General features: G+C 42.8%; 1 protein-coding gene across 2 annotated transcripts; it reads left to right on the forward strand.

The window, feature by feature from the left end:
- The first annotated feature begins 10426 nt into the window (after window positions 1–10426).
- LOC123062106 (uncharacterized) lies at window positions 10427–13966 on the forward strand. 2 transcript variants are annotated; one of them, XR_006429509.1, is made up of 5 exons: window positions 10427–11092; window positions 11269–11627; window positions 11737–11787; window positions 12211–12333; window positions 13736–13966. XR_006429509.1 is itself a non-coding variant. In XM_044485450.1 (4 exons), the coding sequence occupies exons 1-4, from the start codon at window positions 11066–11068 to the stop codon at window positions 13862–13864; spliced, it is 330 nt and encodes a 109-aa protein (XP_044341385.1). In that variant the 5' UTR covers window positions 10427–11065; the 3' UTR covers window positions 13865–13966. The 2 variants fall into 2 exon arrangements, 1 of the variants encoding a protein (XP_044341385.1); XM_044485450.1 differs by lacking the exon at window positions 11269–11627.
- Window positions 13967–14989: the final 1023 nt, after the last annotated feature.

The following is a 14989-nucleotide window of genomic DNA, read 5'->3' on the forward strand; positions in this document are numbered from 1 at the left end:
GGAAACTATGAGTGCATTATTGGAAAGGAATTTGCCGAAGCGGAGCGGTCGGGAAGTACTGTCAGTGATCTAAGGCTGAAAGAACGACGAGCTAGGAAACAAATTGCCCAGCTCGGCGAACAAGCGAAGCAATCGTGCCCCCCGCTTAAGGTGCCTAGCGACATCATCGCTAATGATCCGAGGATGGTGCCCGGTTATAGCAATCTTGGAGATTACCTGCCCGATGATGTACATTATGATTTCATGGAGGTGCAGATACAAAGATACGAGTACGGGAAGCCTCTCGTCAAAGATGAAAGATCTCTATCAACGATGATGCGAAGATTGTATGATTGGTACTTGAAAATCTACAGAGAGTCTCAGGGAGGAGTACTTTGTATGTGAGAGTTAAAAAGGAGCATGACCTCGTTGGAATTGATCTGTTGCCTGTTCCATTTGAGGAGTTCTTTCAGTTTTTCAATCAATTGGCCCTCAATAAAGCAACGGTCACCTACTACTGTCTGTATGTAGTACTACTTCTGTCCTTAAGTCTCTCTATATAGCTCAGCTCCTTCATTGCATGTATTTATGATTATCCTCACTATATTATGCAGATTGAAGATCATTGAATTGAAGAAAAGACAAGTCGGTGATATTGGGTTCATTAACACAAATATCATAGATGCAACCCAGGTTAAATTTCATGCCGCAGATACCGAGGCCAACTTGCTACGATCGTTGGTAATAAATGAAAACAAAGATATAATACTCTTTCCTTACAACTTCAAGTGAGTGTTACTGTCTTGTGCATATTTGGTTTCCCTTATATATTAGTCAAGGTTATAGTAATGTAATTGATGAGTTATGCATGCGTGTGCAGTTTCCACTATATTCTCCTAGAGATTAAGCTTGAGCAGGGACTAGTAACTGTCTTAGACTCAAGACGAAAAGATCCCCAGGACTATACGGACATGACTCAAATGCTCGAGAAGTAAGTTAAATCGATCATTATCCACCATATCAGCAACTTTGTTCATTTCCTGATATATCAAGTAATTGTTTTCTTTGTCTGGCAGGGTTTGGAAAAAATTCACCAAAAAAGCTCTGGGACTCCCGAAGAAGCTGCAATTTAGACACCCGAAAGTAAGTACTATAGTAGCATGTTCCGCGCATCTCCTATTGATTCAAGCGCTAGTTTCATCAATACCATTTGGCATTCTTGCTTATCAGTTTGATTGACCTTTATTTCTTGTAAAGTGGTTGTGGCAGGAACAAGGGAATGATTTCTGTGGATACTACGATTGCGAGTCCATCCGCCACACGACCTGTGAGCGGGGCTACTCTGACGAACAATATGAAGTGCGTAAATAACAACATTCACAATTTTATTTTATTACCATCATTTGTGTTGAGTTTCATTCATATATATATATATATATATATATATATATATATATATATATATATATATATATATGTATGTATGTATTGATCCCCTTCTTTAAATTAGATGTTTCGGAAGCGGGATGAACTCCTAGAACCAGCTCGCATGCGAGCAATTCAAGAGGAATTGGCGGCATTCTTTCTTGACCACGTGATCGCTGAAGACGGAGAATACTATGTGGACCATGAGTCCGTATGTTAGGAGATTATATTTGTAAGAGATAATTATTGTATATATGTAGCCGGTAGTGTCGGATAGATATACGAGAACTTGTTGTTCGACCAATCTCTCGGAGAAGGAGAGGTGGTCGATATCACTTCTCTCTGTATGCATATATGTTCATGATGATCTTCTGTTTCCTTCGTTTGCTTACTAGCTAGCTAGCGTGTCTAGTCCTCTCTGTACTTATGTATAGTACGTAGCGTCGACCAAGCACGGACATAAGAGAGGACACTTCTCTCTATTAATTATAGCTAGCTAACACAATATATGAAACACCTAAATTAACCCCCCAAAACCCCCAACCCCCCCCCCTTTCAAAAAAAAACAAAAACCCCAGCCACAGAAATGCTGACGCGTGGATGCCTATTGGTCCCGGTTGGTGCCACCAACCGGGACCAAAGGCCCTCCTACCTGGGCTCCGCGCACAAGCCACGTGGAGGCCCATCTGTCCCGGTTCTAGATTGAACCGGGACTAAAGGGACTGGGCATTAGTACTGACCCTTTAGTCCCGGTTCAGTAATCGGGACAAAAGGCCCTTACGAACCGGGACAATAGGCCCTTTTTCTACTAGTGGTAGCTACGTCATTTGGGGCATAATGTGCTAACTTACTAAAGTCCTCCACATACTAGCCAACTGTCCGTCCTCCTTGGCGCAAATTGTGAAACTCTCGCTTCTTCATGGCCATAGCTCCTGCTGAAACATGGGCAGTACGGAAAGCCTGCTGAAACTGGTCCCATGTGACAGTGTCGACAGGGAAAGTGGCTATGAAATTCTCCCACCATGATGCTGCGGGTCATTCAAGCTGATGTGCGGCAAACTTCACCTTTTCTGCATCTGTACATCCTGCCATGGTCAACTCCCTTGCTGTCTTGCGGAGCCAATCATCTGCTACTATTGGCTCGGTGCTACTAGAAAACACCGGCGGATTCAGCCTAAGAAAACAGGCTAAGTGATCAACAGGTGGTGGTGGTGGTGGTGGGTTGTTGTTGTTGTTCCCCTGATTCTGGTTCTGGACTAGCAATTGCATCAATGTGTTCTGCTGCTGGATCAACTGAGTGAGCTCCGATGGGAAGGTAAATCCGGGGTCACGTCTCGGAGGCATCTAAGGGTTTAGAAAAGATGAGATTTAAGAATAGAGAGGGGTCTAGAGAGAAAACACTACCCATATGCACATGAGGCAAAAGCAAACAATTCACTTCATTCAATCAAACAAGGGCATACAATCGATCTAGCTATCACAAAAGTGCTCGGACTACTATATTTACATGGTGGACTACTACTACTGTTGGGGTGGTCTACTAGAAATATTCTTTGGTTGTAGACTCCATGATATCTGCTCCAGCTTCATCAACATAGTCATCATCGCTATCATCTGGATCCGAGTCAGTGTCGTCGATGATGATGTAGTCTTCCGGGCGAATCTCCTTGGGTTCTTCGTATTCTTCTACTGGTGTAGGGCCTCCCATGAATATTCCGATCTTCATTGTTAAGTCGGCATTCTTGTCCACTAGTACTTCGATTTCCTCTTCATAATCTTCACGTGTGGCCTTGAGTTCTTCCTCCAAATCCTTGATTCTAGTCCTTGCCTTCTTCAGATCTAACATGTCGGCGCGCATCTGGTTCTCCTGACGTCGAATGTGCTGGTTTAACTCCTGGATAAAAGCTGCAATTGATCTATCCTTCCTGGTGCTGATCATCTCCCGGTGCTCATCTCGGTGCCCACAAATCTGGTAGATAGTATCCTTGAGATCATTGCGGTAAACTTCTCCAATGCGTCCCATGGCGATGTGAGCTGCCATGCTCTTTCCTAGATTCCAAGTTGGTGCATCAAAAGAAAACTCTATGGGCTCAGTGACTAGCATGAACGTCCTTCCTGGAACTTGAACTTGAATCATCCAGCGCTCCTCTTCAGGTAAAGTGGCGTTGTAGGTATCTAGTGACTTCCTTCAAGTGACGTCCAAAGGGTGTATCTTCATCCGGTTGCGTGAACTTGTTCCTTGCATCCGCCATCCTAAAAGAGTAGAAAAGATGAGAAGTCATAATGAGAAGAGTGAGTAGTGATCTAGGGCTTTAGCTTAGTGGTCGTGTCCTACAGTCAGCATGTGCTCTGATACCATCTTGTAGCGACCAGACCTCAAACGGTCCAATCTTTGTGCTCCGGTGCCATCCCTGGATCAGTATTGCTGACACCACACAGTACTTGAAGGATTTATAACAGAGTAGCAATCACACACTTATTACATCGAGTGTCTCAAAAGAGAGTTTATTACAATAAACATGGCTTAAGGCCATCTAATAACGATAACAGCAGAAGGCTTGGAAGATAAGTGAGTCCATCAACTCCAACGGCATCACTGAGTATAGAACCACGACCTAAAGGCACCTCAATCATCGTCTGAAAAGTCTGCAACATGAACGTTGTAGCCCGAAACGGGTGAACACATGGAATATGCTGGCAATGTAACACATAGAGATGCAATGAAAGTAATAGGCTATTCTATATGCATATTTGGCTGGTGGAAAGCTCTATGGTTACAGTTTTGCGTAAAGCCAATTTTTCCCTACCGCAAAGGAATAAATTTTATTTAACTATCATGGTAGTTGTTAAACATTGAGAATGGTTGACAGCATTCTCAATCCCAATTAAGCATCATCATTAAAATAAAACCCAACAAAATTAATTTAGAGTAACATGATGAGATTCACATGATAATCCATGTACTAGATACTCAAGATGTCCATAACCGGGGACACGGCTAACCATGATTAGTTTATACACTCTGCAGAGGTTTGCGCACTTTTTCCCACAAGACTCGATCTCCTCCGTTGGGATTCTCGCACTACATGGTGTTTGAGGAATGGATGACCGAGACATAGTCTTTCAGAAGCGCTAGCACCTTACGATCGGGTAGACCGTTACACCTACTTTCCCCTACATCTGCTAGTCTACCACTGTAAGAGTTCGCACGACTTAATCAACTATGCTAGAGCCCATAGTAGCTTGTGGTTGCACACGGAAGTTTCTAGCATGAATAATCTCATGATCCCTTTGAGCCTGGGTGGCGGTCCAAAAGAAAAACAGGCAATTGCTGGAATACCCAGGTGCCTCAATCCACCCAGATGTGTATTTAAGTTGCCACCTTAGATAAACCGTTAATTTAACAAACTCACATCTGTCATGGATTTCACTCACCCAATCCACGTCTACTAGCATAGCATGGCATAATAAGCAAACGTAGAAGTAACTCCCAAGGGTTTGATAATAAACAGGTAATAGGTACTACCTCAACTACTTCCCAGAACCCACAATTTAATTAGATCCTAATCATGCAATGTGTGAGGATTGATCTGATGCAATAAAAACTGGGTAGTAGGAGGTATGATCAAAGTGTTACTTGCCTTGCTGATGATCCGCAAAACCTAGCGATTCGAAGTAGCAAGAGGCGCACTCCGGGTACTCTATCGCAAACAAACAAGCATACAATAAGTACTCAACTAATGCACAGGTAAAACTCGAATAAGAGATCTAACCAGAAAGTTCAAGTTAAGAACTCTGGTAGGCAAAAAGAATCAAATCGAACGAAGCAACGAAAGACAAACGGCAAAAGAAACAGGCTTCATTTACTATTCTGGATCTAGGGCAATTTTTACCATGGCAAAAACTTGTTTGAGTTGGTTAAACAGAAAGAGGGTTTCGAGACGAAACTCCAGGCGCTTGAATCGCCTGATTCCGATAAACAAGCGAAAAGTTAAACTAAAACGAAAATCGGATCGGAAATCACGATCAGAAAAATCACGGATTTAATCCGAGAAAAAGAAAAACGACGAACAGATTAACGAACGAACATTCGTTATCTGGATCTAAACGAAGAACGCGTTTGTTAAAACGAACCAACAAGCGAACGCTCGCTAATTAACTAAACCGAAAAAACCAATCTAACGAAAAAAAATCAGATCTAAGTTTTAAAAAAAAAAACGATCGGTTTTCTTTGCGAAAACCGAGGCAATGACGTCTACCTCGGCGGCTCCGACGAATGGCGGCGGTGGCGGCGGGGCGGCACGGTTGGCTGGGCGGCGGCGCGGCGCGGGTGGCGGCGTGGCGGCGGCAGCGGCTAGGGTTAGGGTTTGGGGCGGGCGGCAATTGGGCTGTCCTGGGCCTCGGGCGGCGCTATAAAAAGGCCTCGGCTAGGGAGTCCTGGCCGGATACGGCTCGTAGGTCGGTTTGGACACTTTTTTAAAAAAAAATTACGCTCAGAAAAAAACAAAAGAAATACTAAACGGACTCCAAAAATCCCGAAATAAATTTTCCCCGGCTTCTAAAATCATGCCGCACAGGATGAACATTTATTTGGGGCCTAAATGCAATTTTGAGAAACGCGCATTTTTCCTAAATTCAAATAAAATGGCAAATAAAACAAAAATAAAATATTATTTGATTTTTTATTAAATCCTTAATATTTCTTTATTTTGGGAAGGTCATTTTATTCCCTCTCTCATATTTTTGTATAGAAATAACTGAAGATAAAATAAATAAAATCAAATGATTCTATTTTCAAAATTTGAGAAAACTCAAATATGGAAATAATGAAATCCCCAACTCTCTTCGAGGGTCCTCGAGTTGCGTAGAATTTCTAGGATCAACCAAAATGTAATAAAATATAATATGCAATGATGATCTAGTGTATAACATTCCAAATTGAAAATTTGGGATGTTACAGGATCAAAGTGAATTTTATTTGAAATTATTTTTTCAAAATTATTTCCAAATAAATAAATAATGAGAGAAGATAATATGACTTCTTCAAAATAGAGGCAATAATGGAAATTTAGTTTTAAATAAAATATTTATTTTATTTGAAATTTTATTGATATTTTATTTGATTGAATTAGGGAAAAATCGCATTTTTAGCCAAGAAAAATGTTCATGTTGTCCTAAATATTAGGAGAGGGCCGTGAAAATTATTTATGGAAAATTTAGGGTTTTTATTTATTTTATTTTTAGATTTTTTTCTGTTCGGCGAAATTATTTTAAAAAAAAATCTCCGGACCGAACTGGACCGAAGCCCCGCCAGCCCAACCGAGCCAGCACCACCTTACTCGCATGCGGGAGCCGGACTCCACCAGAATCCGAGGCCGCCCCGACCCCACCGACCCCTCCCGCAAGTCGGAGAGCCCCGGGGGCCTCCTTATAAGCCGCCGCCGCCCGCCGCACCCACCACCGCCGCAGCCCGCGCCGCCCCGCAGCCGAGCCATGCCGCCGCCGCTGCCTGCTGTCGTAGCCGCCGCCTCCCCGCACCGCCTCCCCGTCTCCCCGTCGCCTTGCCGCTGACGCCCGTCGCCGGAGCCACCAGATCTCCCCGCCACCCGCCGAAACCCGCCGCCGGTTCTCTCTGGTTAAACGGTATAAAAAACCGTTCGATTTTCCGATTTATTTTAGTTTTTAGATCGGTTTTTCGTTTTTGTTTTAGTTTAATTAGTAAACGTTCACTGGTTATATCATTTTAAGGAATGGTTCTTGTTCGTTAGTCTCTGTTAGCGGACGTTCGCCCGATAGATATTTCTTTTTAGTTTATTTTTGGCTAGGGACCTATCCGTGAATAGTTTTCTTACAGATTAGTCCTTGATCTTCAAACCTTCACTATTTTTTGCTCGCTTGTCCAAATCCAGTGAAACCAACGCCCAAAATCTTCATCTTGTTCCCCTCTTTCCAGATAATCAACTTGAACATGATTTTGAAAACTTAAAATTTGGTTTCAAGCAGATTTGTATTCGAACTTATTTTGATCGTAGTTTGAGTTTCGTATCTTCAATTCGATTGATTCTTTTTGCTAATGGAAGCTCTTCACTTGAAATTTCTGTTCAGATCTTTTCTCTTGGTTTTACCTCTGCACCTTATGCTTGAGTGCTTATGTATGCTATTTCTTATTCACGATAGAGTTTCCGGAGTGCGAGGCTTGTTGCTACGAATCACTAGGGTTTTTCGATCGTTGGCAAGGCAAGTAACACTTTGATCATATCCCTTTATTACCCAGTTTTTATGCATTAGTTTCAACCCTCAAACATTGCATGAGTAGGATTGATAACATGTGGGTATTTGGGAAGTAGTTGATGAGGTAGGAACCTATTGCCCTTTTATTTCAAACCCTGGGTTTTACTACTTTATGCTGACACTACTATGCTATGCTCGTAGACGTGGTTTGGTTTTGAGAGAATTCATGAAAGTTGTGTGAGTTATTTGTTAACTAAGGTTTAACTTACGATGGCTACTTTAATACTCATCTGGGTGGATTAGTTGTGGGAACTTGGGGAATCCAATGTTGTCCAAGGAGATCCCAGGGAATCCGTGTGATCATCCTACGGTTTGCCACCCAGGCTCAAAGGGGTCATATTGTTATTCATGCTGGAAACTTCTGTGTGCAGCCACAAGCCATTTTGGGATCTGACATAGTTGATTATGTTGTGTGACCTCTTTCAGTGGTAGACTAGCAGATGTAGGGGATGTAGGTGGTATGGTCTACCCGTTGAGGGAGTCCTGGATTAGGGGGTCCTCGGACGACCGGACTATATACTTTGGTCGGACTGTTGGACTATGAGGATACAAGATTGAAGACTTCGTCCCGTATCCGGGTGGGATTCTCCTTTGTATGGAAGGCAAGCTTGTCAATTCGGATATGTAGATCTCCTCCCTTGTAACCAACTCTGTGTAACCCTAGCCCCCTCGGGAGTCTATATAAACCGGAGAGTTTAGTCCGTAGGACAACAACAATCATAATCATAGGCTAGCTTCTAGGGTTTAGTCTCTACGATCTCGTGGTAGATCAACTCTTGTAATACTCATATCATCAAGATCAATCAAGCAGGAAGTAGGGTATTACCTCCATCGCGAGGGCCCGAACCTGGGTAAACATTGTGTCCCCCGCCTCCTGTTACCATCAGCGTTAGACGCACAGTTCAGGACCCCCTACCCGAGATCCGCCGGTTTTGACATTGACACCCGTCGTAAGGAGTTAATGTCATCCGTTTCTCAAACATCATGTAGTGCGAGAAATTCAACGGAGGAGATGGAGTCTTGTGGAGACAAGTGCGCAAACCTCTATAGAGTGTACAAACTAATCATGATTAGCCGTGTCCCCGGTTATGGACATCTTGAGTATCTAGTGCTTGAATTATTATGTTGATCTCATCACTCTACTTAATTAATTTGTCGGGTTATTAAACTTTTAATTGGGATTGAGTTGGGGTTACTTTCTCAATGTTTTCAACAGAATTTGTAGTTAAATAAAATATATTCCTTTGTTGTAGGGAAAAATTAGCTTTATGCAAATGATAACCATAGACCCTCCACCAGCCATATATGCATGTAGTGGTAACTGTTATTTTGTTCATTGCTCTATAGCGTTATCTTGCCAGCATATAGCATATTCCATGTGCTGACCTACACAGGCTGCAACGTATTATGTTGCAAAAAATTTACACGAAGAGTAAGGTGCGCTAGGTCGTTGTCGTGCACTCAGTTTTGTCGTGGAGTTGGATGGAGTCATTTATCTTCAAAGCTTTTGCAATTATCTTATTTAGATGGCCTTCAGCCATATCATTGTAATAAGTTCTCTTTTTAGGCATTCGATGTAATAAGTGTGTGATTGAACTCTGTTATAAAACCTCGAGTATTGTGTGTGTGTCAGAAATACCGATCCAGGGATGACACTTAAGCACAAAGACTTGACCGTCTGAGGTCGGGTCGCTACATATATGCTCTTCGAAGTTCTCGTCCAGCTTGATGTTGAAGCGCCTATCAACAACTAGCAAATTTCTATCGCATAGGCCGCACTCGTCTTCGCAGTATTCGCACATACCAAAATCCTTTTCGTTGTCAGACATTTCCTATGTTCATAGTTGAAACATTAATTGAAAATCGATCGAAGGCAACTACCAGGAAACTCAACACACAAATCCGGGGAACTAGATATTTCCTACATATTCTAGCACAAGCAATGCTTAAATTCACGAAAAAATTCGTTATGACCTTTGCTAAAATAGAACATATCGAGCGCCTGTTTGGCAGAACAAAAATGAAACACAAAGTGATAAACTAGTTCTATGAAGCACTTACTATAAATAAACTAGTTCTATTAAGCATTTACTATAAATAAACTAGTTATATTAAGCACTTACTATAAATAAACTAGTTATATTAAGCACCTACTTTCTAGCCCTAACATCTATCCATCCATCTATATATATCTATATTCTATAATGTCTACATTTAAATTACCTACATTCTATTCAAACCACCTAAAATAGTCAAAAACATTATTCTATTAAAAAACCTACATTCTACAATGTCTACATTCTAAAATCTACATTTATATTACCTACATTCTACAAGAACAGAGACAAAGAAGGGAGGAAGGAGGGGTAGGAAGGAGGGAGGGAGGAGGGGAGGAACACTACTAGGGAAAACCTTATACGCAGGAGCTTATCAGTAGTGTGGGGGTAATGGGCCGGTGCTACTACTACTTAGTAGTAGCGCTTGTAAAAACAGTGCGCTGCTACTAGAGAATAGTAATAGCATGGGTCTAACGTCCCAACACTACTGCTAAGTGGTTCTCATCATGCCTCCAGAATAAACCAAAGTAGTAGCGTGGGGTATAAAAGCCACGCTACTACTAAGTTGATAGTAGTAGCGCGGATGTGCAACCCCACGCTGCTACTATAGATAGATAGGATCAACTGGTCAGCCCACTTAATAGCGGCACCACTGCGAACTTAGTGGTAGCGCGGTTCACCGGCATGCGCTCCAACTAAGTGCACCACACCTCCCTCTCTCCCTTATCCCCTCTCATCACGTTCTCTCTCCCTCCCCTTCCTCCCTCGACTCCGATCCAGATCCAGGGCCATGGTGCCCCCTCTTCCCCATCGCCGCCGGCCACCATCCCCACACTTTCTCTCCCTTGTCCCTTGGATCCATCTCTTCCATGGCTGCCTCCCACACCGTCTCCTCCTTCCCCCATCTCATCCTGTTTTTCTTGTTTGGGAGCGACGAGGGATTGGCGAGGCTGGAGGCGAGCTCGTGGAAGAGCGGGAGCGGGGCTGGCGAGGGGAGGGCGCGGAAGAAGGAGAGCGTCGCCGCTGGGGTGGGCACGGTGCAGATGCCGTGGAGCGCGACCAGGGGGTTGTCCGGTGGGGGCGGCGGCGGGAGGAAGGGGAGCGGAGGCGGAGGCGCAGCAAGTCAATGAGGCACGCACGGCGGAGTTAGGTGGCGACACAGCTGTCGGGTGGGGGCATCGCGTGGCAGAGGAGCGGCTATCAGGCGGGGGCATCGCGTGGCAGAGGAGACGGCAGCGGCGGCGAGACGAGGGACGCCCGAGCTCCTCGGCCCAGCTCAACAGAAGGTTTTACAGCTCGAGTCATACTCAGATATGCCCATCAGTTCAGCAACATCACAGGTTGATAGCATTTCATTTCGTTTGTGCAATTTGAATCTGTATTCAGTTTTTCGTACATAATTCGAGCACACGCCTTGTTAAGTTTGTGACCCATAATATCCCCATGACTTTTGTTCAGTTCAGTGTAGTTCATCATGATTACTTAATTAAAGTATACCATGTTTTTTCTGCTGTAGATAGAAAAGCATATCTGGTCTGATGGAATAGAAGAAAGCACATGTGAACTCAAGAACAATACAACACATTACATAGTGGGGGAGAACAGCCAGTTTGGGGGAAATATACTTGTAGATCAGTAGAAGATTTGCAAACTGCAACCATGGCTCAAGGACTGCAACCCTGGATCACGAAGATGCATGAAAACACACACACAATTCAGTACATAAAATGGTTCCATGGATTAAACATTAAAGCCTCATTCCCTAACACTGGAAAATTCAGTAGAAGCTTTGCACATAGCAGTCATCGCCGCCAACGATGTGCAAACCAGAAAAACGGGGAACGTTTGACCTAGGCCAGAATCTTCAATCACCGCGTGCGTTCTCTTGCTGCCCTCGAATTGACATCATGCAACTGCAATCAATCAGCAGTAAGCATCATCTAGGTGTATTGATCATGTGTGCCTGGTCTTGTTATTGTTTCAGTCAGTGTGCCACGCGCTGGACAAGCAGGTCAAGAGCAGGGTCCACTTCAAGGTATGTACCAACACTCTTCTACCTGGCACGACAATAGCTTTTTCAGTCTGTCCAACATCACACCCTACACCACTGTCAACAAAGACTGCTCCTCAGGGATGAATGGTATCCAAAATTCATCTCTTCACCAGCAATGTCTCGGTAGTTACTAATCGCTGCTGCTAAAAAACTTGTGTTGTTGCTTGTTGGCCTGTTCCTTGTTATCTGAAGTATATATTTTTCTGTCGCTCATTCGCTATCTGAAGAATTTTATGTAGGTAGTCTTAATGTGTGTTTAGCTTTCAGTTTTTACTTCTACTTCAAAGAGTGGAAGATCATAAGAAAACATTGGCTGAACTTTAACAATTATTCTTAGAGTAAACCAGAGCAGTATTTGATGATATATGTTGAGTCACTGAAAATGTATACTGTCTTTTTCTTCAGGATATGGATGACTATCTGAAGGGATGCAGGTTTCTTCCCAAACTTAACAACAAGATACTAGGTGAAAGAAATGCTCCCTACAAGGAAAGGTTGAGCAGCCTAGAGAATTTAGTACTGATCAGGGTAAGGTTGACAAAGCCTGAAATCTCATTTTGATCCATGTTCAAAGATTACATGGTAGCATGTATACTTGAAGTTGGCATTAATGTCTAGTATGCATTATGATGTGTGTTAATCTAGTTGCTATATTGTAGTGTTAATTCGATAAGAACGACCATGCTAGTTGGTACCCTGGCGTCTTTCTCTGTGGTATATATGATCAGGCATGAGCTATTTAATAGGCATGCTTAATTATATATATCCAGCTTCCTTTGGTAGTAGTACAATTAACTGATGTTGGTGAAATCGATACTCTAGTTTATATGGATGACGTACTCATGTTGTTTCTCGTGTCGAAAGTTTTGTTTGTTTTCCATTCATTCTATAACAGTACATATAGTTGGCGTAAAAATGTAATCGATCAGGGCTCAGCTGGATCTTGGCCGGAGTGTCATGCTTCTGATTGAGGTCCACCTTAATTCTGATGTCTTTCTCCACTACATGCCGGGGCCTCTTCTTTGGTCTTTGGTGGGCATAGAACTAGGCTGCATGCTACGCTTCACAGCACAAAGAGACGGCACAAATTCTCACAGAGAGAAGAAAAAGAGACCACAAGGTCTTTGGTCTTTGGTCTCTCAATTTTTATACATGTACATCCCCTCCTATGATGCTTGCTGAAGCAGCTTGTTGAGTTATTTTGAAATCTTTTATGCACTTTTCTGTTGAGTGCCTTTATTTTAAACTATGAGATATTCCTATGTTTAATTCGGAAATCTAAATGCAATCTTATGTTGTTCCACCGAGGTTGATTTTCAAAATGTGTATATCTAATATTTCTTACTGCAGCTTTAAGCTTCACTGTCATCTAACTTTGTCTAGTTAATTTTTGTTATCTGTCTTTGAACCTATAAAATGGGTGATATGTACACTTGTCGTGAACTACATGTGTTTCTTGAACATGGTCTAAAGTTTTTATAAGAAATACAGTTTTGAGCTCGGGCAATCGTAGGATGACTAGACACATACTACATATGATTTGAGGTGTATATGTATGCAGTTTCACCCTTTGCTAAAAAATGTCCTATACAATGTAGACTTTGTGAATCCACATGAGCTAGGGGTTGCACCGTAGGAGCATAGTGTGTACAAGTATTGAACACTGAAGATTGCATTGCAGCTCATCAGTACGCCTTCCTTGCAATCTTTGAAGCCTATTAAATTCAAAAGTGTTATTTTTCTGTACAAGTTTGTATGTGTCAAGTACTTGCTAATTGATGTTTTGAGGGGTGCTCATATACTTACTCGACAACATGGCAAGTTTTCACATTTGTTCTAGCTATCTCTATATGTTAGCGACTTAGCATACATGTTGTAATAAGGTTTCACATTTGCTTCTCTGACAATTAAGGTCTGTTTTTATTCATAGGTACAAGATAGCGACAGAGTGCTGCAGGATAATGAGATGTTGAAGCAGCGGACTGAATCCATGACACCGAAGTGCAATTGCGGCAGATTATCTCTATCTTTTCTTTTCATTTTTCTTATTATTGAGTGAGAATAGAATGAGGAACTGTGTGATAGTACATACAACAACTGTAGTAAAAAGAAACTTATGTTTGCAATTGTTAATGACATAGATACTTGCATGTTCTTTGAAGTGGTCATTTGTGAGTAGCAATGCATAATGAGGTTATTTTGGCTGATTTATTTCCTTCGGTTTCTGGTTAACCATGAAATAGGAGCCCATCAGTGCTCACTATTGTGTTTACTGGGAACTGTATGCATAAAATGGAATTGGTGGATTTTATTTTTTAAGTTCTTAATTAGGTAGTAGTGGCGTGGGAAAAAACTGCGCGCTACTAGTATTTAGGATACTAGTAGCGTTGGTAGTATGGACGTAGTGGCGCGGGTACGAAATAGCAGTAGCGTGGGTGGCACACGCTGCTACTAACAAAGTTAGTAGTAACGCGGGTTTAACCCATGCTACTACTAACTATTAGTTGTAGCGCGATACTAGTAGCGCGGGTACCCGCGCTGCGAATAGCCATTTTACCCGCGCTGCTAGTAGCCTTTTTCCTAGTAGTGGAAGGAGGGAGGAGGCGGGAAGGAGGAGGGGGAGGAAGGAAGGAGGAGGCGAGAAAGAGGGGGAAGGAGGAGGGAGGTAGGAGGAGTTACCTCGGTGGCGGTGACGGCGTGGGGGGGGGGGGCGACAGCGGCGGAATGGAGGGAGATGGAGGAGGGAGCTAGGGAGGGAGGGGGCGACAGTAGCAGGATGGAGGAGGGAGAGGATGGAGGATGGAGGGGGCGACGGCGGCAACAGCTGATGACCCACAAGTGTAGGGGCTCTATCGTAGTCCTTTCGATAAGTAAGAGTGTCGAACCCAACGAGGAGCAGAAGGAAATGATAAGCAGTTTTCAGTAAGGTATTCTCTGCAAGCACTGAAATTATTGGTAACAGATAGTTTTGAGATAACGTAATTTGTAACGGATAACAAGTAATAAAAGTAAATAAGGTGCAGCAAGATGGCCCAATCCTTTTAGTAGCAAAGGACAAGCCTGGACAAACTCTTATATAAAAGAAAGCGCTCCCGTGGACACATGGGAATTATCGTCAAGATAGTTTTCATCACATTCATATGTTTCGCGTTCGGTACTATGATAATTTGATATGTAGGTGGAC

This window comes from Triticum aestivum, chromosome 3A, assembly GCF_018294505.1.
Source record: "Triticum aestivum cultivar Chinese Spring chromosome 3A, IWGSC CS RefSeq v2.1, whole genome shotgun sequence".
NCBI classification, from domain to species: Eukaryota; Viridiplantae; Streptophyta; class Magnoliopsida; order Poales; family Poaceae; genus Triticum; species Triticum aestivum.

Coding starts and splice junctions, on each gene's coding strand:
- LOC123062106 (XM_044485450.1), top strand. CDS start 11,066: ATGCCCATCAGTTCAGCAACATCACAG. Junction 11,788..12,210: donor AGAGCAGGGTCCACTTCAAG/GTATGTACCAAC, acceptor CTTTTTCTTCAG/GATATGGATGACTATCTGAA. Junction 12,334..13,735: donor AGAATTTAGTACTGATCAGG/GTAAGGTTGACA, acceptor TTTTATTCATAG/GTACAAGATAGCGACAGAGT.